The following is a 24,704-nucleotide window of genomic DNA, read 5'->3' as shown; positions in this document are numbered from 1 at the left end:
TTTTTGTTTCTTTGCTATATCTACAGACTAATGCTCACAGCCATAGCTGTCCAAAGTTAAATAAGACCACAGCATATAAGAACAAAAGAAATAGGAGCAGGAATAGGCCATATGGCCCCTCGACCCTGCTCCGCTATTTAATACGATCATGGCTGATCCGACCATGGACTCAGCTCCACTTCCCCGCCCGCTCCCCATAACCCCTTATTCCCTTATCGTTTAAGAAACTGTCTTATTTCTATCTTAAATTTATTCAATGTCCCAGCTTCCACAGCTCGCTGAGGCAGCGAATTCCACAACCCTCAGAAAAGAAATTTCTCCTCATCTCAGTTAAATGGGCTGCCCCCTATTCTATCATGCCCTCTAGTTCTAGTCTCCCCATCAGTGGAAACATCCTCTCCGCAACCACCTTGTCAAGCCTCCTCATAATTTTGTACGTTTCGATAAGATCACCTCTCATTCTTCTGAATTCCAATGAGTAGAGGCCCAACCTACTCAATCTTTCCTCATAACTCAACCCCCTCATCTCTGGAATCAACCTTGTGATCCTTTTCTGAACTGCCTCCAAAGCAAGTATATCCTTTCGTAAATATGGAAACCAAAACTGCACGCAGTATTCCAGGTGTGGCCTCACCAATACCCTGTACAACTCTAGCAAGACTGCCCTGCTTTTATACTCCATCCCCTTTGCAATAAAGGCCAAGATTCCATTGCCTTCCTGATCACTTGCTGTACCTGCATACTAACCTTTTGTGTTTCATGCACAAGTACTCCCAGGTCCCGCTGTACTGCAGCACTTTGCAATCTGTGAGTGCTTTATTTGCTTTCAGAAACCAGGGTGGTAATTGCTGTTCAAACATAAAATTCAGCAATTCACATACACTGCTTAAGGCAAACTAAGCAGAAATGACAGGATGTCTGCAACAAGTACTGTGTTAAAGAGGAACTCACTCAACACACTAAATTTAACAAAAATTAAACACCAACAACTTTTGTTTCAAAATCTGTGGTTTAGTCATCTTCAGTTTTTTTTAAATTTCTAAACTTTGAAGCAAGTCCCTGTGACTTTAAAAATGGGAGTGAGGCAATATTGCTTGTCCTTGACTGCAGAGCAATGGATCATGGGATATAAGAACAGAAAATGCTGGAAATACTCAGCAGGTCAGGCAGCATCTGTGGAGAGAGAAACAGAGTTAATGTTCCAGGTAGATGACCCTTCGTCAGATCTTGTGCATAGCAAGACCTCTCCACAGATGCCGCCTGACCTGAGTATTTCCAGCATTTTCTGTTTTTATTTCAGTCTCCAGCATCTGCAGTATTTTGCTTTTGTATTAATGGATCATGGGATCTGTGTTTATCTTGGCAGAAAAATATTTGTGCATTCAGTTAAGAGCACATAAATGTAGTACTTTTATCTGACATGTGACTTTGACAAATGTTTTACTAATGCTAACTGAGCAACAACAGCCTAAAGCACCCTGGAAAAGAATGTGTAGTCCTTATGTTAGAAATCTGGAGTCATGCTTCCAGAATTAATTAAATAAAAAAGATTTGCATTTAGAAAGCATCTTTCATGACCTCAGGACTTCCCAAAGCACTATACAGCCAATGAAGTACTTTTATGAAGTGTAGTAACTATTGTAATTTAGAACATGTGGCAGCCAATCTGCGCATGATCCCTCCAACGGCAATGTGATAATGACCAGCTAATCTAATTTTAGGTGTTGATTGAGGGATAAATATTGGCCAGGACACCAGGAATAACTCTCCTGCTCTTCTTCTAAATAGTGCCATGGGATCTTTTACATCCATCTGAGAGAGCCTCAGTTTAATGTCTCATCTGAAAGACAGCACCTCCGACAGTGCAGCACTCCCTCAGCACTGATTTATGTGCTCAAGTCCCTGGAGTGGATTTGAACCTACAACCTTCTGACTCAGATGCGAGAGTGTTACCCACTGAGCCACGGCTGACACCTAATTGACATGTGCAAAGAATTACTGTAACTTCCTGCTGGAACTTTGCATTAACTTGCTCCCGTGCTGAACCTAGGGGCCACAATGTAGTTTCATAAATAATTGGTTTCTATTTGGAACCAACTTGTTAGAAGCAGCAGCAAGCAGTAATCATAACTCAAGTCAATATGACCTATTCTCCTGTGCCTTTTAAATAACCAGTTCCAGAACAGCATTAGTAAACATCCAGGAGCTGGCTGCTTATCCACTCTACTAACTGATGTGAAGAGACTGGAAAATGGGGAATAAAAATTAAAATTCAAATACAACTTTTCAAGTTTGACAATTATGTCTAAGGGTTAGGCCGGACTGCCGACAGGCAGTCTGGCACCCCCTCTTGGGTGCCAGGCTGCTGGCCGGGCCGAAACCCTCCCTGGTGGCCTAGTGCTTGCCACTAAAGTGGCTGCAGAGTTCATAGCGGTCCTCCCCTTTAACTGAAGGGGAGGGACGTTGTGACGCGTCAGCCTGCACTTCTGCCCCGCTGACGACGGCCGCTCCGACATGCCCACACCTCCACCTCGCTGACAACTGCAGCACCACTCCGACCGGAATTTCGAGGATTACCCACCCATGAATTGGGGCGGACAGAACATTACAAAACGGTAAGTGCGCCCTGTTTGGGGCGGAGGGCAATTTCGGCCCCAGTGTGTTTTAATAGCCCATCTTGTTGCTATTGACTGTACAGGGTAATGTACAGTACGTTTTCACTTTAGGACACACTGCAGGAGTTACTGAATAAGCTAATGTGATATTTGAACTGCTTTATAATGCTGTGTTAGGAATACAAATGTTTGCCAAGTCATAATCAATGTTTCATCATCAGATTTGTCAAAATCTATCTCGTGGGAGTTTGTACATTTGAAATGCATGGAGAGAAAAAAGCTTTTAGATGCATTTTTCACAGGCATAGCTGCAATTTGTACTCCATTTATAGAATGCAACACTTTTTCCTGAGTGAATAAAACCAGCATGTTATTCTGGCAGATAATGGTCAATGCCTGAACTATGTCAATTTTATTAAGAGACAAGTTTATTTTTCAGCAACTAGTTGAATTTAGTCTAGCGTATTTTGAAGTTGTGTAGTTTTAAATCTCTCCTGTAAGTAGGTGAAAATTATCATTTAATACAGCTGTATCCTTACACAAATCAATAGGTGTTTGGAACTGATGAAATTTGCAGTTTAATGTTTTTTCATGCTTCAGAACCATTAAATGATACTTGGCTAAACAAGACTATGCTGTGTGTATATATAATACAATTTGAACTGTGTTTTAAAGTTTGAAATAAAATTAGTTATAAAAGCTTTTGGTAATCCACAAACTTGAGCTAGTACCTGAATTAGATTTCTTCACTAATTCTTCATAATTTATTGGTATTCAAACTCTTTATTTTTTAAGATCCCGGCTCTGGAGAAAGATTTGGTGTCTTTAAAGTCGCCTTCAAAAGAGGATGTTGCCGATTTGTTAAATTCATATCATTTCAAGGTACGGTGATCTATAAATATATACCTATAACAACTTGGCATCTGACCGTGCACTCCTCATTTTCATCTCCTGTTTCTCTCCGTGGGTCTTTTTGGGACACTAATTTTCTGTGGCCAAGATGGCAGGGTATCTATCCTGCTCTCGGTTGCTACCAGTGCTACTCTTAGTCGAATGTCATGAGGCATCTGACCGTGCCCTGCATGACTGAGATTGGGAACTCTGGAGAGGAGCATTGAACTTGTTGCTCCAACGCTGCTATGTTATGACCAGGAGCGTGACTTTGGAAAATCACCCCTTATAACTTCATTTAGAAACTACAAGGTTATGCACTGAGGTATTCTGACCTCTATAATCCTCCCGCAAGCTTTACAGTTACTGAGAGAACTGAATAATTTAAATTGTATTTTTAATCAAAGACTTAAGGAGCAAAATTGCGTATGGGCCCGTTTAGGGGTGGTAACCTTGGCGGAGTGGGATTTCTGTGCCACCCCACCAGTTACTAGGATGGATAAGCAGCCGCGCAATGTCAGGTGCTCCATTTCCTCTCTGGCAAGACTGGGGTGGTAAACTCACGAATGTTGCAGCGATCTGCGATTTCTCCACGTAGTGCTGACGCAAGCACAAAGGGGAATGGCATGCTGCAAGCTCTGCAGTGGTGAGAGGGGGCTCAACTACACCACCGGGAATGTGAGGTGCCATGGCTGCAGCCCGGCATAGAAACAGAGTGCCGGATTGCACCATCGCACACGGACCCGGCGGAAAAAATAATGAAAGGGCGGACTGGTAAGTCGGCCGAGAGGACAAAATGGCACCGTGCACCTTCCCTTTAAATTTCGCCCCACGAGCAGAGTGCGGCCCGGTTCACGACCCACGAGACAGGTACTGACGTCGCTCGCGGTGGCTTCATGGAGCACTGCCCATTTCTGCCATGGGGTGAAAATGGGCCACAGTGGGGAAAAACAGGCTGCTACGCATGGTGATAACGTCATCGTCGGAAGAGCAGTGGCCGAGGCACTACTGGTGGGAGTGGAGTGATACTGGTTTTGCGCCTCCGCTAACTCCCGGGAGACGGTAATGCCCCCCCGGGCCAGGGCGAGAAATCATTTGCGAGTTGCAAACCATGCAAATTTCTTCCTCTTAGTGTTGCTGTAGGTTATGAATGTGCCCCTTTTACTTCTGACTATCAATGCACTGTTACCACACCCTGAAGTTCAAATATTTTATAACATTTAAATCATGCTGATTGGATGATGCTTTATCATTTTTTGTTTCAATATTGATTTGTAGATGTTCCTATTTACATTTTCTCTCAAGTCGAATATTTCTGTGGTTGGTAGCATAGCAATCTTCTAAAGGTCATATATTCAAAAACCCATTATTTGTTTGTATACTTCAAAAAGAGCTTTTGAACTGGAACTTTATTGTAGCTCTGATCTTGCCGCCCACTTTAGTTTCTGTGCTGGGTTATGAAGGTTGTGACATGTAAAATGGTATGATTGTGCTAAATATGAACAAAACATTAACAGTATTTCGTTGAAAAAAAATGCTGCAATAAAGCTGCAATCTTCAAAACACAGAAACTGTAGTTAGAATAATTATTATGGCAATGGTGAAACTTTAAGCCAGTCATTATACAGGTGTTTGTGGTTAATATACACCAACTTAATGTGGTACATGTAAAATAAATTAATTGGAGTTGTGGGTTTGGGATGAAAAATTGCAAATAATGTACGGGTATTATAGACAAATCGGTCACTGTCATGGTGGGGTTTTATTTCATAGAAAACAGTGTTTACAAATAGTTCTCTCTATGGGCCCAAATTTGGCCCTCACGTTTTTTCGGTGCACTCATGTGAGATGCGCCGACTTCCTACGATCCAAACTGTGCCAAAAAGATGTTCCGGGATTCTGGCCCCTCTGCTGACTCTCCCGGGGCTTGGCGCGGCGTGGTGAATCCATTGGGGGGCAGAGCAAGGGTCCTGCGCCTAAGAGTGCCGGCAGCTATCCGCATGCGCAGTAGAACATTCGCGCATGCGCAGTAGCTCCTCCCATGATTGTGATGCGTGCCTGAAACGTGGGACCCAACACGTCCCGCCCCTATCCCGGACCAAGTAGCCTGCTGCACAGGCTGGCCACTGCCTTCCTGCGCTGAGGGCTACAAGAAACAGGGGAGGGGTGGGGGGGTGGAGAGAGAGTTTTGATCTTGGACGGGGCGGGGGGTGGGGTGATAACTGTATAGCCAGTAATTTTAATGAGCTTACTCAAGACTTTCCTTAACCCTGTTGATGAAAATACTTTCCTACGAGCAGGAGGTACTTCTATTTTTTATTTGGATATTTTGAAAAAATTATGTAAATATGTTTTGTCTCTTTAATTTTATTTTTGTAGTTTAAGCTTCCATGAATGCTTCTGTTGTATAGTAAATTAACTTTGTGAAGTTTGTCAGTCCTGTATAACTGTTTGATCCTATTCACATTCTTTAGTCAGGTCAGTAAGTACCTACCTGCGCTGATTTCTTAACTCTCCGCAAGGGTTTTCTGTGCGGTCACAAGTGGCCACATACGCTGGCCTAAGTTAGTTTGGAGCAACTATTAGCTGTCCAAACTGGCTTAAGTGGCCAAAACGGGCGTAGGTGGCTGATAACGCCCCCTTTTGAAGAAAAAAAAATTAAATTTTTAAAAATCCTAACTCACTTACACTGGCGCAAATTAAATGTGCAAAATGGGGATTTTTAAGATACTCCAGAAAAATCAAGTTGCTCCAAAAAATAGAGCAACTCCTGGGCAAATTTGGGCCCTATAATGCAAGTCGTCATTTGTGATGTAATCACTGCAAGATTGCCAGAGGTTACTTAAAGCAATCTACTCTTGATAATTCAATGATCATTTTTTGCCCTAACAAATTTCAAATTATCCGGTGGAGTGCCAGGGAGCAGCAGCCCTCTGTACATTAATGTGTTAAATGATAGGATGAGGACTCAATCCAAATAGTGATCACTGCTTCTGAGTGTATAGATTTCTGAGTGAAATGTGTCTCTGTTGTCAATCTGAAATGCCTGACATCTGTTGTGGATCATGATGAAAATGTATGCATTCAAAGCTCGTCACAGGATATGTACAGTGAGCATTGTATCCTTGTGTCAGAGGAACTGGAGAAATGTAGGCACTAGTTAAAGGAATAATTATTGTAAGGTCAAATTGTCTTGCCAAATGACTGACAGCCTGGCAGCAACCTCCTCTCCACTGAAATTAACAATGTTATGATCTTTGTTCTGATGACAAAGTGAGTCATAAAATGGCAATTGCATTATGCTGCAAATAAAAGAAACTCCAGACAATATGATCTTTGGAACAAATAACTAATTGAAGACTCATATACCAGAGAATAATGGAAAATGCTAGTTTCCACATTTTGTGGGAATGTGTTTCGTTATACTCTCACTCATACTACTTCATTGAGGAGATGATTTAAGGACTGTTTCACCTCATGGATTCTCCCCCCCCCCCCCCCAATAAAATCTGAACAATAAACTTTTACAACATAGACTTGGAAAACTGAAAAAAGCAGAGATGTTTAATTTCCCTTTTTCTTCTAACAGTGCAAAGCTGATGTTGAATTTGTCTTGGCAGAGCACATGGACAAGATTAATAGGTACTGTACTATTTGGGATGCTCTATCTGTATTTAGATGTAACTGAGTGTCACAGATACTGTTTATTACTGGCATCACTCTAACTCTTCAAAGATCTTGATAACTATAAATTCAATTTCTGCATGTTTGACATTTAGTGCAAGAACTATGCAGCCAAAATAGGTATTTTATATATATATTATATTAGTAAATCCAATACTCTATACAAGAAGTGTTCTTCTGATAAATGTTAGCATTTGGTGACAAATTAATATTATTTAAATATTGATTTGTGTATCTACGTACAAGAAGTTGTAGTTTTTAAAAATTAAATTACCATCTTACTTTCCCTCTCAAGCCCCATTCCACCCTTCCTTTTGAGGCTAGGGGAGAAGATAAACACACCAACTGTTTATACTATTCAAGTGCAGATGAGTGTAAGAATTTTCATAGTAACAATGTTTTTTTTCTTTTGTTGGTATGGAAGCAGAGCACCACACAACAGAATTGAATTGGTCCACTGCAAATGTTTGTGGACTGTTTATTTACCCCACAGAACACTATCACGCCTCTGGCAGGTCTGCTTAATGTAGTGTAATGTAGACTTTTCCATACCTAAAATTGGTGCTGCTTAGAGACTTCCTAATGATAGATGCCCTTTTGAATGGCAGAGCTGATCATGACAGTTTTCTCCCTTCCCCTGCAGGATAAAGCTTTCCTTTGCACTCGGAGCTCCACGTAGTGGCCTGATTTGAGAGCTAGGATGACAGATGAATTAGAGCACCAGTGTAACAAACCTGTCTTGATAACCCAGTTATGATAAAGGCACTACAGATTGTTACACTAAGATATCTAGACCAGAATGTCCTTGGTTCAGCTCCTGGTCTCTGCTGAATTAGCTGGTCTTAGCTCGAGCAGCCATGGAGGCATTTCATTTGACTTCATTGCTCATAGCTGGGGAGGAAAAAAACAGTCAATGTTCCCTAAGGAGAGGGGGAGTCCTTTTTTTCAAAGCCAATGAAGAATAGGAATTAAAATCTCAAAACTTTGAAAGTGTCCAACAGTTGCAGTATGACCATTATTTACACTTTCATTCAAAATACTTTAACGCCATTTTTGATTGCAAAAGTATCTGGTTAACTTTTTTTTAGATTATTCAATGTTGAACTAAGTGTTATATTCTTTTAATCTACTCAATTAAAACCACAGTGAAGACAATTGCAATGAACCATAACATGTTAGTTTTATATAAAAGCTTTCAGCAAACATGGGTCAATCTCCAAGCAGCAGGTGGCATTTTGATTTGTAAATCTTTGTAGTCTTAATGTTAGGGGAGACAGGATTTATGCACATTATTTTAGTTCATGGCAGAGGATGGCTACAATGTAATGCTTTTTGTTTTTAAAGCATTTTTAAATTGCTTACAGCAATTTGATGTATAACATGTTGAATTTGTATTCAAAAAGTTTTATTTTCCTTTTGCTCTCATAAGGTGCTTATCTGGAAGGTTTATTTTCAAATGCTATTTGAACGCCAGTGCTTTTTTTTTTACATTAACTATTAATGCAAACTGTTTTTGAAGTATTCCCTGATTTAGTATAGAAATATCTGTTATACTCAGTCAGATTCACAGCTAACATATTTTAATTAGTCACATAGAAATAGGGTTGGATAGCTTCCCAAGATTATCTGCAGTAACCTAAACAATAGCCTATGTATCAACGTAGCTCAGTGTTGTACTGTGTAATACAGATCATCAGTCTATTTCAAAACTACTTTTTATGCACTTCTGCTTTACAGGTTGTTTAAAACCAACAGTGTAGAAGAAATACTAGAAAATCTGAAGCAAGATGGAAGTCCATTTGCACTTAAACACTTGGAGGTATAGTACCTTAGATAAACAACAGATTTTGAGCGATGTTACACAATTAGTAAAAGCCAGTAATTCATACCGATCCTTCTGTAATTTAACACTAACACTGAGCCATAATGTAATCAATTTGAAGAGCTACAGGTACAGTAGATAAACTTTTGAAGATAATCATTCGTCACTGGATAGGAACTTAGCACAGCAAAAATGTAACCTTACACCATTCAATAATTGCTTCATTGGATGTTGTGAAATTAAAATATTAATGGAATTATTGACCTACTACTCGATAAGCTCAGTATTAATTCTCTTTCCACCCAACCTAACCTAACTTGTGCTGAAGCATGTTTTCCAACCCTACAGCATCTTCCAAGTGAGAGTACATTTATGTATGATCCCAGACAGTGTGAGTTCAATTATCGGGTGGCATCATAGCTAAGCCAGATCCTCTCAGCAGTAGGAATCCTCTGTATTGTTCTATCTTCTGTGCCTCCCTCCCCACCAACCTACGGACAGTGATGTCAATATGTGTGCTTAATAGCCACTGAAATAGCTCAGGAGGCACCTGAGGGGGAAAACATTATGTAGTGAGTTGTTGTGATCTGGAGTGTACTGCCTGAAAGGGTGGTGGAAGCAGATTCAATAACTTTTGAAAGGGAATTGGATAAATATTTGAAAGGAGTGATTTACTGGGCTATTGGGAAAGAGCAGGGGAGTGGGACTAATTTGATAGCTCTTTCAGAGTCGGTACAGACATGATGGGCCGAATGGCTGCCTGTGCTGTATCATTCTATGATTCTAGGAGAAACTGAGAATTGAACCGCAGACCATTCAAGTGTTTGTGATTCGCTGCCACACCACATGATGCATTTATCCACTAAAGCATCATTTAAAGTGACTCAGTATGTGGACAGTTACATATAATGTTGAATTTACAGCACAGAAACAGGCCATTTGGTCCAACTGGTCTCTGCCAGTGTTTATGCTTCACACGAGCCTCCAGCCACCCCTCTTCATCTAACCCTATCATTCTGTTCCTTTCTCCTTTCTTTCTTTCTTGCATATCTAGCTTCCCCTGAAATGCATCTATGCTAATCACCTCAACTACTCCTTGTGGTAGCTAGTTCCACATTCTAACCACTCTTTTTGTTATGAGTAGTATAGTATGATTGAACATTGTTTGGGGGGAACGATACAAAGATTTTATTTAAATGTTAAATTGAAGTTTTGACAATTTCCTTTTCTTTTTTCTGCCAGTTCCTCTTTCTCTTTTCATCACTCCCTCAACTTCCCCAAAGGCATTGGGTCCATGCTGGAATATGGTTTCTCAGGCAGCAGATCATAAGATAATTACAGATGAGGGAGACCCATTCAGCCTATCTTAGATCATCCATCCAGAATGATCTGATAGTCCCAGTATCATAGCCAAACTGTAATAGATTGGCAGGGGCAGCAGCTAACTCTGGTGCGCCGGTCTTCAGCACCACAACCAGGATGTTGTCAGGGCAAAATACCATGGGCACTCAGCTGCTTCTTAATGTCCCATGTAGTCTTGGCACTTTGCACTAAGTATCATTTGCTAGTCTATTCTAGCCAATTCACATCTCATACCATCGAAGTTACCTTTCCTTAAGTTCAGGACCCTAGTCTCTGAATTAACTATGTCACTCTCCATCTTAATAAAGAATTCTACCATATTATGGTCACTCTTCCCCAAAGGGCCTCGCACAACAAGATTGCTAATTAGTCCTTTCTCATTACACATCACCCTGTCTAGGATGGCCAGCCCTCTAGTTGGTTTCTCGACATATTGGTCCAGAAAACCATCCCCAATACACTCCAGGAAATCCTCCTCCACCGTATTGCTACCAGTTTGGTTAGCCCAATCAATATGTAGATTAAAGTCGCCCATGATAACTGCTGTACCTTTATTGCACGCATCCCTAATTTCTTGTTTGATGCTGTCCCCAACCTCACTACTACTGTTTGCTGGTCTGTACATAACTCCCACTAGCATTTGCTGCCCTTTGGTATTCCGCAGCTCCACCCACACAGCTTCCACATCATCCAAGCTAATGTCCTTCCATACTATTGCGTTAATTTCCTCTTTAACCAGCAATGCGACCCCATCTTCTTTTCCTTTCTGTCTATCCTTCCTGAATGTTGAATACCCCTGGATGTTGAGTTCCCAGCCTTGGTCACCCTGGAGCCATGTCTCCGTGATGCCAATTATATCATATTCATTAATTGCTGCCTGTGCAGTTAATTCGTCCACCTTATTATGAATACTCCTCGCATTGAGCCTTCAGGCTTGTCTTTTTAACATACTTTGCCCTTTTAGAATTTTGCTGCATTGTGGCCCTTTTTGATTTTTGCCTTGGGTTTCTCTGCCCTCCACTTTTACTTTTCTTCTTTCTATCTTTTGCTTCTGCCCCCATTCTACTTCTCCTGTCTCCCTGCATAGGTTCCCATCCCCCTGCCATATTAGTTTAATCCCTCCCCAACAGCACTAGCAAACACTCCCCCTAGGACATTGGTTCCGGTCCTGCCCAGGTGCAGACTGTCCGGTTTGTACTGGTCCCACCTCCCCCAGAACCGGTTCCAATATCCCCGGAATTTGAATCCCTCCCTTCTGGACTACTCCTCAAGCTACTTATTCATCTGAGCTATCCTGCGATTGCTACTCTGACTAGCACCTGGCAGTGGTAGCAATCCTGAGATTACTACCTTTTGAGGTCCTACTTTTTAATTTAACTCCTAGCTCCCTAAATTCAGCTTGTCGGACCTCATCCCATATTTTTACCTATATCATTGGTACCTATATGCACCACGACAACTGGCTGTTCACCCTTCCCCTTCAAAATGTCCTGCAACCGCTCCTAGACATCCTTGACCCTTGCACCAGGGAGGCAACATACCATCCTGGAGTCTCGATTGCGGCCGCAGAAATGTCTGTCTATTCCCCTTACAATAGAATCCCCTACCACTATAGCTCACCCACTCTTTTTCTTGCCCTCCTATGCAGCAGAGCCACTCACGGTGTCATGGACTTGGCTGCTGCTGCCCTGCCCTGATGAGTCATCCCCCCCTGCCCCCCCAACAATACCCAAAGCGGCGCATCTGTTTTGGAGGGGGATGACTGCAGGGGACCTTTGCACTACCTTCCTTGCACTGCTCTTGCTGTTGGTCATCCATTCCCTATCTGTCTGTGTAACCTTTCCTGTGGTAAGACCAACTCACTAAACGTGCTATTCACGGCATCCACAGCATCGCGCATGCTCCAGAGTGAATCCACCCGCAGCTCCAGTGCCGCAATACGGTCTGTCAGGAGCTGCAGCAGGGTACATTTCCCACACATGTAGTCGTCAGGGACACTGGAAGCATCCCTGTGTTCCCACATAGCACATGAGGAGCATGACACGTGTCCGAGCTCTCCTGCCACGACTCAACCCTTAGATTAACATAATTTGGCAACAACAATGATAAAGGTTACCTACTGATAGGAAAAAGAAAAAGAAAAACTACTCACCAATCACTTACCCACTTGGCTGTGACGTCACCTTTCAATTTCTTTCCACTTCTTTGTTTACCTTCTGCCCATGCAGCTGCACCAGCTGGCTTCTCGAACTGCTGGGCCTTTTATAGGCCGCTCGACTCCCCGGACTCCCGCTCCACAAGCTCCCGCCTCTTGAACTGCTGGGCCTTTGATAGGCCGCTCGACTCCCCGGACTCCTGCTGACAGTCAAGGGGCTCTAGATTTGTTAGCCCCACCCTTTTTCTTTAAGGGAACATACTTAGTCTCTACCCTCAGGATCTCCTCTTTGAATACCTCCCATTGCTCTAACACTGATTTACCATCAAGTAGCCATTTCCAGTCCGCTTTGGCCAAATCCCATCTCAGCTCAGCAAAATTGGCTTTACATAGAAACTAGGTGCAGGAGTAGGCCATTCAGCCCTTCGAGCCTGCACCACCATTCAATATGATCATGGCTGATCATGCACTTCAGTACCCCATTCTTGCTTTCTCTCCATACCCCTTGATCTCTTTAGCCATAAGGGCCACATCTAACTCCCTTTTGAATATATCTAACGAACTGGCCTCAACAACTTTCTGTGGTAGAGAATTCCACAGGTTCACAATTCTCGTGAGTGAAGAAGTTTCTCCTCATCTTGGTCCTAAATGGCTTACCCCTGATCCTTAGACTGTGACCCCTGGTTCTGGGACTTCCCCCAACAGGGGAACATTCTTCTTGCATCTAACCTGTCCAATCCTGTCAGAATGTTATATGTTTCTATGAGATCCCCTCTCATTCTTCTAAATTCCATTGAATATAAGATCCAGTCTTTCTTCATATGTCAGTCCTGTCATCCCGGGAATCAGTCTGGTGAACCTTTGCTGCACTCCCTCAATAGCAAGAATGTCCTTCCTCAGATTAGGAGACCAAAACTGTACACAATATTCAAGGTGTGGCCTCACCAAGGCCCTGTACAACTGTCGTAAGACCTCCCTGCTCCTATACTCAAATCCTCTCGCTATGAAGGCCAGCATGCCATTTGCCTTCTTCACTGCCTGCTGTACTTGTATGCCAACTTTCAATGACTGATGTACCATGACACCCAGGTCTCGTTGCACTTCCCCTTTTACTAATCTGTCACCATTCCTGTTTTAACCACCAAAGTGGATAACCTCACATTTATCTACATTAATCCGCATCTGCCATGCATTTGCCCACTCACCTAACCTGTCCAAGTCACCCTCCAGCCTCTTCGCATCCTCCTCACAGCTCACACTGCCATCCAGCTTAGTGTCATCTGCAAACTTGGAAATATTACATTCAATTCCTTCGTCTAAATCATTAATGTTTATTGTAAATAACTGGGGTCCCAGCACTGAACCTTGTGGTACCCCCACTAGTCACTGCCTGCCATTCTGAAAAGGACCTGTTTATTCCTACTCTCTGCTTCCTGTCTGCCAACCAGTTCTCTAACCACGTCAGTACATTACCCCCAATACCATGTGCTTTAATTTTGCACACTAATCTCTTGTGTGGGAGCTTGTCAAAAGCCTTTTGAAAGTCTAAATACACCAAATCCACTGGCTCCCCCTTGTCCACTCTACTAGTTACATCCTCAAAAAATTCTAGAAGCTTTGTCGAGCATGATTTCCGTTTCATAAATCCATGCTGACTTGGACAGATCCTGTCACTGCTTTCCAAATGCGCTGCTATTACATCTTTAATAATTGATTTCAACATTTTCCTCACCACCGCTGCCAGGCTAATCGGTCTATAATACCCTGTTTTCTCTCTCCTTTTTTTAAAAATGGGGTTACATTAGCTACCCTCCAGTCCATAGGAACTGATCCAGATTCTATAGAATGTTGGAAAATGACCACCAATACATCCACTATTTCTAGGGCCACTTCCTTAAGTACTCTGGGATGCAGACTGTCGAGCCCTGGGGATGTATCGGCCTTTAATCCCATCAATTTTCCTAACACAATTTGTTGACTAATAAGGGTTTCCTTTTAGTTCCTCCTTCTCGCTAGACCCTTGGTCCCCTAGTATTTCTGGGAGGTTATTTGTGTCTTCCTTCTTGAAGACAGAACCTAACTATTTGGTCTGCCATTTCTTTGTTCCCCATTACAAATTCGCCTGATTCTGACTGTAAGAGACCCACATTTGTCTTAACTAATCTTTTTCTCTTCACGTATCTGCAAAAGCTTTTGCAGTCAGTTTTTATGTTCCCTGCAAGCTTACTCTCATATTCTATTTTTCCCCCTCCTAATTAAAGCCTTTGCCCTCCACTGCTGAATTCTAAATTTCTCCCAGTACTCCAGTTTGCTGCTTTTTTTGGCCACTTTATATGCCTCTTCCTTGGATTTAACTCTATCCCTAATTTCCCTTGTAATCCACTGTTGATCCACCCTTTAAGTATCATTCTCCAGTCTATCCTAGCCAATTCACGTCTCATACTGTCGAAGTTACCTTTCTTTAAGTTCAAGACCCTAGTCTCTGAATTAACTGTGTCACTCCATCTTAATGAAGAATTCTACCATATTACGGTCACTCTTCCCCAAAGGACCCCTCACTACAAGATTACTAATTAATCCTTTCTCATTACACAATACCCAGTCTAGGATGGCCAGCTCTCTAGTTGGTTCCTCGACATATTGGTCTAGAAAACCATCCCTAATACATTCCAGAAAATCCTCCTCCACTGTATTGCTACCAGTTTGGTTAGCCCAATCTATATGTAGATTAAAGTCACCCATGATAACTGTACCTTTATTGCATGCATCCCTAATTCCCTGTTTGATGCTGTCCCCAACTTCACTACTACTGTTTAGTGGTCTGTACACAACTCCCACAAGCATTTTCTGCCCTTTGGTGTTCTGCAGCTCTACCCATACAGATTCCACATCATCCATGCTAATGCCCTTCCTTATTATTGCGTTAATCTCCTCTTTAACTGGCAACGCTACCCCACCTCCTTTTCCTTTCAGTCTATCTTTCCTGATTATTGAATACGCTTGGATGTTTGCTAAAGAAGCTCTCCTGAATGCATTTTAGGAATTCCTCACCCTCGGCACCATTTAGACTACTTTTTTACCCTAATTGAGAACTTTTTTTTCCTGGTCCACCTTTGTCCTTTTCCATAACTACCCTAGATCTTACTGAATTATGGTCACCAGCACCAGCACATTGATACTCCTTCCACGTGCAGCTTTTTATTCCCTAAAACCCAGTCCAGAACCACCCCCTCCTTTGTTGGGCTTGTCACATACTGGCTAAAGAAATTCTCCCGAATGCACTTTAGGAATTCCTCACCCTCGGCACTGTTATGTATGAATAAAGAGTCTGACCAGATACTGTGAGCTCAAAGTAATGTGTGACTTTAGTCTTTTATTGCAGATCTCCAGAGTGCCTCTCCAGCCTGTGAGGCCTCCTTAGGTACAGGTGCTTCCAAGGGATTGTGGGATCCCTTGGGACTCCAGGGGATGAGCCCTCTGGTGGTTACACAATGTATTTACAGGTTTACATATATAAACACACTCCCCCTGACCCCCCCTCCCCCTCCCCCCAAAAGTCAACAATGTAACTATTTACAAGATGAGTCGATCTGAGGCCTTTCTTTCCCTGGTTGATCGTCTCGGTGCAAATGCTGGTTTTGATGAGTCGTTTGTTGGGCCCTCGCTGAGCTGCTGTGCAGCTGTGGGCTGCCTGGTGTAGTGAGTCCTGCTGGGCTGCTGCGGGTGATGGGTTCTGTTTTTTGGTCAACCGCTGTGTCGGTTGCCACTGGTGTGTATGTTGGGGGTCAAAGAAGGTAGGGTCCAATGTGGGTTGCCTGTATAGTCCATGAATCTGAGTTTGATTTGGTCCAAGTGTTTCCTGTAGATGAGTCCATTTGAAAGTTTGACCCGAAACAGTGCCGGGAAGCCACTTGGGACCTTGTCCATAGTTCAGCACAAATACAGGATCATTAATTTCAATTTCGCATGACACATTTGCGCTATCATGATATGTACTTTGTTGAAGCTGCCTGCTCTCTACCTGTTCATGTAGATCAGGGTGGATTACTGAGAGCCTTGTCTTAAGTGCCCTTTTCATGAGCAGTTCAGCGGATGGAATCCCAGTGACCGATTGGGGTCTCGTGTGGTAACTAAGCAGGACTCTGGATAGGCGAGTCTGCAGTGAGCCTTCAGTTACCCTCTTCAAGCTCTGCTTGATGGTTTGCACTGTTCTCTCTGCCTGACCATTGGATGTTGGTTTGAATGGCGCAGATGTAACATGTTTGATCCCATTACGGATCATGAACTCTTTGAACTCGGCACTGGTGAAACACAGCCCGTTGTCGCTCACAAGGACATCAGGCAGGCCGTGCGTGGCAAACATAGCCCTCAGGCTTTCAGTGGTGGCAGCGTACGTGCTTGTCGACATTATCTCACATTCAATCCATTTGGAGTACGCATCTACAACCACTAGGAACATTTTACCCAAGAACGGGCCTGCATAGTCGACATGGACCCTGGACCATGGTTTGGAGGGCCAAGACCATAAACTTAGTGCCGCCTCCCTGGGTGCATTGCTTAACTGTGAGCATGTGTTACATTTGTGCACCCAGGACTCTAAGTCCGCATCAATACCGGGCCACCACCAGGTGGGATCTGGCTATCGCTTTCATCGTTACAATGCCTGGGAGTGTACTGTGGAGGTCACTGATGAAAGTGTCCCTTTTTTGGTACCACTACCCGATTACCTCACAGAAGGCAGTCTGCCTGAATAGACATTTCATCTTTGCGCCGCTAATACGTCTTTAACTCTTCCTGCATTCTAATGGGACAATTGGCCAGCTCCCATGAAGCACACAATTTTTTTACTAAGGACAGTAAGGGGTCATGGCTCATCCAGGTTCTAATCTGTCAGGTGGTAACGGGTGATTGCTCACTCTCGAAAGCTTCCATTACCATGACTAAATCTGCGGGCTGTGCCGTTTCCACCCCCGTGGTGGGCAATGGCAGCCTACTGAGAGCATCGGCACAGTTTTCTGTGCCTGGCCTGTGGCGGATGGCGTAATTGTATGCGAACAACATGAGCGTCCATATCTGGATGCGGGCCGATGCATTCATATTTATCCCCTTACTTTCATAAAAGAGGGATATCAGTGGCTTATGGTCAGTTTCCAATTCAAATCTGAGCCCAAACAGATATTGATGCATTTCTTTACCGCATAAACACATGCTAATGCTTCTTTTTCAATCATGCTGTAGGCTCTCTCAGCCTTAGACAGACTTCTGGATGCATAAGCAACCGGTTGCAATTTCCCAGATTCATTAGCTTGTTGCAATACACACCTGACACCGTATGACGATGCATCACATGCTAGTACCAAACGTTTACATGGATCATACAACACAAGTAATTTGTTTGAGCATAAGTTTTCTAGCTTTTACAAAGGCATTTTCTTGGCTTTTACCCCATACCCATTCGTCTCCTTTATGGAATAAGGCGTGCAGTGGTGTTAACAGTGTGCTGAGACCCGGTAAGAAGTTAGCAAAGTAGTTCAGGAGTCCTAGAAACGATCGCAGCTCCGTCACGTTCTGTGGCCTCGGTGCGTACTCGATTGTTTCTGTCTTCGAATCGGTGGGTCTGATGCCATCCACCGCGATTCTTCTCCCCAGGAACTCCACTTCAGGTGCCAGGAAAACGCACTTCGAGCATTTTAACCTGAGCCCCACGTGGTTGAGCCGACTAAGATCTTCCTCCAGGTTCTGCAGATGCTCGACTGTGTCCTGACCTGTAACCAAGATGTCCTGGACGACCACGATGCACGGGACCGACGTTAGTAAGCTTTACGTGTTTCACTGGAATATCGCCGCAGCTGATCGAATCCCAAACAGGCATCTGTTGTAAATGAAGAGACCTTTGTGCGTGTTGATGCAGGTGAGGCCCTTCGATGATTCCTCCAGCTCCTGCGTCATGTAGGCCAAGGTCAAGTCCAGCTTCGTCAACGTCTTTCCTCTCGCCAGTGTAGCAAAAAGGTCGTCTGCTTTTGGTAGTGGGTATTGATCCCCCAGGGGGAAATGATTGATAGTTACTTTGTAATCACCACAGATTCTGACGGTGCCATCTCCCTTGAGGACTGGCCCACTCGTTGAATTCGATCAGCGAAATGATGCCCTCTCGTTGCAGCTGGTCCAGCTCACTCTCCACCCTCTCTCTCATCATGTACGGTACTGCTCTCGCCTTGTGATGGATGGGTCGCACCCACGGAATTAGGTGGACCTGCACTTTTGCTCCTTGGAAATTCCCGATGCCTGGTTCAAACAGCGAGGGGACTTGTTTAAAACCTGGGCACATGAAGTGTCGTCAACGGACGAGAGCGCTCGGACATCGTCCCAGTTCCAGCGTCTCTTTCCCAGCCAGCTCCTGCCGAGCAGCGTGGGACCATCACCCAGTACCACCCAGAGTGGTAGCTTGTGCATCGCTCCATCATAGAAGACCTTTACAGTAGCACTGCCGTTTACAGGAATCCGTTCCTTTGTGTAAGTTCTCAGTTTAGTGCGAATGGGAGTCAGGACTGGCCTTGAGGCCTTGCTGCACCACAATTTATCGCAAGTCTTTTTGCTCATAATGGACTGGCTCGCGCCCATGTCCAGCTCCATTGACACCAGGGGTCCATTTAATTCAACCTTCAGCATTATCGGGGGACACTTTGTGGTAAATGTGTGCACCCCATATACCTCTGCCTCCTCTGTCTAAGGCTCTGGTTCATCGTGATCCTCCGTGGATCTGTCCTCCTCTGCAACCTGGTGGTTTGCAGGATTAGCAGGGTTTGCAGTTCGCCTGCACATACGTTGGGAGGTGTCCCATTGTTCCACAGCCCTTGCAAACGTATCCTTTGAAACGGCATGAATGGAAACGATGATCACCCCCACAGTGCCAACAAGGTGTTAATGGCCTGGCATTCATCACCCTTGATGATGGACTCTAAGACATCTGCGGATGTGCAGTTGCAGGCATGTGAGGCCTGCCCTGTACGTTACGATTCAAAAGCAACATTACTTTGTTCACAGTACCTGTAGCAGCACTTGTGTGCTGAGATTTTCTATTGTCACTGGTGGCAATGAACGCCTGGGCTATCGCTCTGGCTTTACTCAAGGTTGGGGTCTCTACAGTGAAAAGTTTGTGAAGTATCACTGCATGGCCATGCCAAGTACAAGGAGGTCCCTGAGCATGTGCTCCAAATGTCCTTCAAATTCGCAATGTCCTGCAAGGTGTCTTAGCTCGGCGACATAGCTCGCCACTTCCTGGCCTTCAGATCTTTTGAACGTGTAGAACCGGTACCTCACCATCAGAACGCTTTGCTTTGGGTTCAGATGCTCCCGGACCAATGTGCACAAATCATCGTACGATTTCTCTGTGGGTTTCGCTGGAGCAAGCACATTTTTCATGAGGCCACACGTTGGTGCCCCACAAACGGTGCGGAGAATCGCCCTTCGTTTGGCAGCGTTCACTTCTCCTTCCAGCTCGTTGGCCACGAAGTATTGGTCGAGTCGCTCCACAAAGGTTTCCCAATCATCTCCCTCCGAAAATTTCTCCAGGATGCCCACTGTTTTCTGCATCATTGGGTTTGTCATCTGTATCTCGTTGCCAGTTGTTGTGTATGAATAAAGAGTCTGACCAGATACTGTGAGCTCAAAGTAAAGTGTGTCTGTAGTCTTTTATGGCAGGTCTCCAGAGTGCCTCTCCAGCCTCTGAGGCCTCCTTAAGTACAGGTGCTCAAATCCCTTGGGACTCCAGGGGATGAGCCCTCTGGTGGTTACACAAAGTATTTACAGGTTTACATATATAACAGGCACCATTTACACTACTTTTTTCCCCAGTTTTAATATTAGGGTTGTTGAAATCCCCCACTATTACAGTTCCATAGTCTTTGCACTTTGCAGCAGTTTGCCCAAATATTTGTTCTACTATCTCCCTCTGACTGTTTGGGGGTCTATAGTACACACCGAATTGTGTGATCGTCCCTTTTATGTTCTTCAATTCAACCCATTTGGCCTTGTTTGATGTCCCCTCTAACATATCATCCCTTCTCACAGCTGTAATTGTTTCTTTTATTAATACTGTGACCACCTCATCTTTTTTACCCCCTGTCTGAAAGCCCTGTAACCAGGAATGTTGAGGTGCCCTCCTTTCAGCCATGTCTCAGTAATACATGGCTGAAAGGAGGGCAGGTATTCAGGCCTGGCGCCTGAAATTCAGGCCCGCCAGAAACCTGGCGCACTTACCGTTTTTTTTTAAAAGTGTTTTCACCGCCAGGTAGGCTGAGGTCGACTCTTGATCGATATTCAGCTCTTTGTCTTTTTTTAAGCAGCCAGGAAGTCGGTCATAATGGGGGCGGCAGTGCAGACGGGATGGATTCTCCGCCGCTGTAACTCAGCAGCGGAGCGGTGGTGACATCACTGCACATCTGTGTCACCACGTATCTCCCCTCGTTTAAAGGGAGACAATCGGGCATCATTTAGGACTGACCACTGGGCCACCAGGGAGGGTTTCGGCCGTGCTGCCTGTTGGTGGACCAGTCGAACTAGGGGTCATAATAGTCCACCGACATCGAAGACAGGTGGCATTGGGTCCTTGCCTTTAATGGCCGCTGTGCAGCCAGGGCTGACTGGGAATGAAAGATGCACCGACAGAAAAAGCTGTCAGGGGCACCGCTCGGAGAGCATAAGATTTTTCGGGCTGAATTTCGAGGGAGGTGGGCGGGTCCTGGCGGTGCACGCACTGATGACGCACCCATGACCGCTAGGCAGCAGCGGGGCGGAAGTGGGGACTGCCAGAAAAACACACCTGCTGAATTTAGCTTGCGGTAGCCATTTGACTAGAAATCGGCGGCCACTCGACTCGGCCACATGGCCGGCGGTAACGGGCCTTATTCGGGAGCTGAATTTCCGCCCCAAAATATCATTCTCCCAAGTGTCTATCCATGCTCTCAGCTCATCAGCCTTATTCCCTATACTCTTGCATTGAAGTATATACCATTTACTGGTGCCAAACTCATGTCTATTTTCCAGCCCTTGTTTCCTCTGTCTTCCAAATTCACTTTCTACATTTCTGCTGCTCAATTCCAGCTTTGCTTCTCTCCCCACTAAATTTATTCTCCGGTTCCCATACCCCTGCCAAGCTCGATTAAACCCTACCCAACAACACTAGCAAAACCTCCCACGAGGATACTGATCCCGGCTCTGTTGAGGTGCAACCTGTCCGGCTTGTACAGGTCCCACCTCCCCCAGAAACGGTCTCGATGCCTCAGGAATCTAAAGCCCTCCCCCTGCATCATCTCTTCAGCCACACATTCATCTTCTCTATCCTCCTATTTCTGTACTCACTAGCATGTGGCACCGGCAGTAACCCGGAGATTACTACCTTTTGAGGTCCTGCTTTTTAATCTCTCTCCTAGCTCCCTAAAGTCTGACGACAGGACCTCATCCCTCTTTCCACCTATGTCATTGGTACCGATATGGACCACAACCTCTGGCTGTTCACCCTCTCCCCGCAGAATGTCTTCCAGCTGCTCGGTGACCCTGGCAGCAGGAGTCATGTCTTGGAGTCATGTCTGCGGCCACAGAAACGCCTGTCTGCTCCAATGACTATCGAATCCCCTACCATTATTGCTCCTCCATTCTTCTTCCTCCGACCGCCCCCCCCCCAGTCCCCTGTGCAGCTGAGCCACTCGTGGTGCCGTGAACTTGGCTCTGGATGCACTCCACAGAGGCACCATCGCCCTCACCCGTAATCAGAACAGAATACTGGTTGGAGAATGAGATGAACTCGGGCAACTCCTGCACTACCTGCCTAGCCCTTCTCTTCTGTCTGGTGGTCACCCATTTAAGCTACGGGGTGACCATCTCTAGAAACGTGCTATTCACAAAATTCTCAGTCTCACGGCTGCACCGCAGTGACTTCGGCCGCTGCTCAAGCTCCAAAATGCAGAGCTCAAGTTGCTGTAGCTGGTAACACTTCTTGTACATGTGATCATCCAGGCTACGCGAAGCGTCCAGGACTTCCAACATGGCACAGGATGTGCACTTCACGGGAATGAGCTGCTCTGCCAAGCCACTATTTAATAGACTAGGAACTAACCTGTTATCATGAAGATAATCAATTTGCAGTGTTGTGACTAATACAACCAATTGATTACTTTTGAAGTGCAGTCACGGTTGTTATGTAGGCAGATATGGCAGATAACTTGTGCACTGCAAGGCTTCACAGATAGCAAACAAATTATTGACCAGATAATGGGCTCCAGTTTCAGCTCGAGTTGCTCCTATTTTTTTGGAGCAACTAGTTTAGTATGGAGTATCTTAGAAATTGCAATTTGTGACATTTAGTTTGCTCCAATTCTAGTGAGTTAGAATAGTTTCGTTTTAGAGCAGTTTTTTTTTCAAAAGGGGGCATTACCAGCCACTTACGCCTGTTTTGCAAGTTCAGGCAGTGAAAACTTACTCCAAACTAACTTAGAATGGAGTAAGTGTAGATTTTTGTACGCTCAGAAAAACCTTGCCTACATTTTAGGAATTAGGCGCAGGGAGCGAGAGATGGGGGAGTGGTGGGGGGGGGGAAGGGAAGTTAGGGGATTTTACAAGCATTAAACACTTCACTTTTAACAATAAAGCGCCATCAAAAATAAATAAAGAAATAAATCAACCAATAAATCAATCAATTAAAAAAAAAAAATCAATCAATAAATAAAACATTAAAAGTTTCTACTCCCCTACTGCAGCACCGGTAACCCTCCAACTGCTGAAGAGCTGCTCGGGCAGGGCCCACCCCCGAGGAGATGCTGGTCGGGCGGGCCGCTGACAACAAGGTGCTGGTTGGACCCTGCCGCCGACGAGGACTTTGGGCGGGCCCCGCTGCCGACGAGATGCCGGGCGGGCGGGCCGCCGACGATGAGGACTTCGGGCGGGCCCCACCACCGACGAGATGCCGGGCGGGCCGCTGACGAGGACTTCGGGCGGGCCCCACCGCTGACGAGGACTTTGGGCGGGCCCCACCGCTGACGAGGACTTTGGGCAGGCCCCAGTGCCGACGACGATGAGGACTTCGGACGGGCCCCACCACCGACGAGATGCCGGGCGGGCCACTGACGAGGATTTCGGGCGGGCCCCACCGCTGACGAGGACTTTGGGCGGGCCCCAGTGCCGACGACGATGAGGACTTCGGACGGGCCCCACCACTGACGAGATGCCGGGCGGGCCGCTGACGAGGACTTCGGGACGGCCCCACCGCTGACGAGATGCCGGGTGGGCCGCTGACGATGAGGACTTCAGGCAGGCCCCACTGCCGACGAGATGTCGGGCGGGCCGCCGACGATGAGGACTTCGGGCGGGCCCCACCACCGACGAGATGCCGGGCGGGCCGCTGACGAGGACTTTGGGCGGGCCCGTCGCCGAGTTTGGGTGGAGCCCGCCCCCAGGAGATGCCGGCCCGGCCCGCCGCGGAAGAGGTAAGGGCAGTCAGATCACTCGGCCCGGGATAGGGGCGACGTTCCTTCGGCCAGGGATAGGGTCGTCGCCCGGAGACAGGACCCGCTGGGAGGGCCCAGAGCTGCTGCGCATGCACGCAGCCTCCATTGCGCATGCGCGCAGCTGCCGGCACTCTTTTTGGCTCAGGGCTGTAGCTCCACCCCCAGCAGCTCCTGCTGCGCCCGCCTAGCTGGAAACGGGCCGACATGTATCCGAGAATCACGAGGTAAGTATTTGCCGCAATTTCTATTCCATAAATTAGGCAGGCCTCTCCGATGTGCGCCGATCTAGCAGGTTCTGAAATTTGAGCCCAATGTTTGTGGTGGTGTCGATTAAAGGCAGAATGTTGACCACGTTGCTTTTCTTTGACTAGTGCCATGGGTTCTTTTATGTCTACCTGAGTAGGAAGATGAGACTTTGGTTTAACATCCCATCTAAAAGACAGCACTTATAATCATACAGCACAGGCGCAGTATTACACTGAAGTGTCAGCCTGGATGTGTACTGAAGTTCGTAGTGGGACTTGAACCTTCTGACTCAGAAGTGAGAGTGGTATAATATGAGCCAAGCTGACAATAATAGATATTGTAAAATTGTTAACTTATTCCTTGAACTGATTTTTTTTGTCTTTATTATAAAATTTGATACCATAAATAGTGCAGAATAAGTGTTAAAT

The 24,704-nt window shown here is 45.3% G+C and overlaps 1 protein-coding gene across 3 annotated transcripts in view; it reads left to right on the top strand.

The window, feature by feature from the left end:
• The window catches only part of hibch (3-hydroxyisobutyryl-CoA hydrolase), a 231,163-nt gene that overhangs the window by 175,791 nt on the left and 30,668 nt on the right, over positions 1–24,704 (top strand). For all 3 annotated transcript variants that reach the window (XM_070875870.1, XM_070875871.1, XM_070875872.1), the window contains exons 9-11: positions 3,411–3,497; positions 7,096–7,148; positions 8,928–9,009. In XM_070875870.1, coding sequence (XP_070731971.1) covers positions 3,411–3,497; positions 7,096–7,148; positions 8,928–9,009 — 222 coding nt within the window. The remainder of the gene's footprint in view (positions 1–3,410; positions 3,498–7,095; positions 7,149–8,927; positions 9,010–24,704) is intronic.

This window comes from Pristiophorus japonicus, chromosome 3, assembly GCF_044704955.1.
Source record: "Pristiophorus japonicus isolate sPriJap1 chromosome 3, sPriJap1.hap1, whole genome shotgun sequence".
NCBI classification, from domain to species: Eukaryota; Metazoa; Chordata; class Chondrichthyes; family Pristiophoridae; genus Pristiophorus; species Pristiophorus japonicus.
Note: the sequence above shows the minus strand (reverse complement) of the source record. Positions and strands in the feature narration are given on the sequence as shown.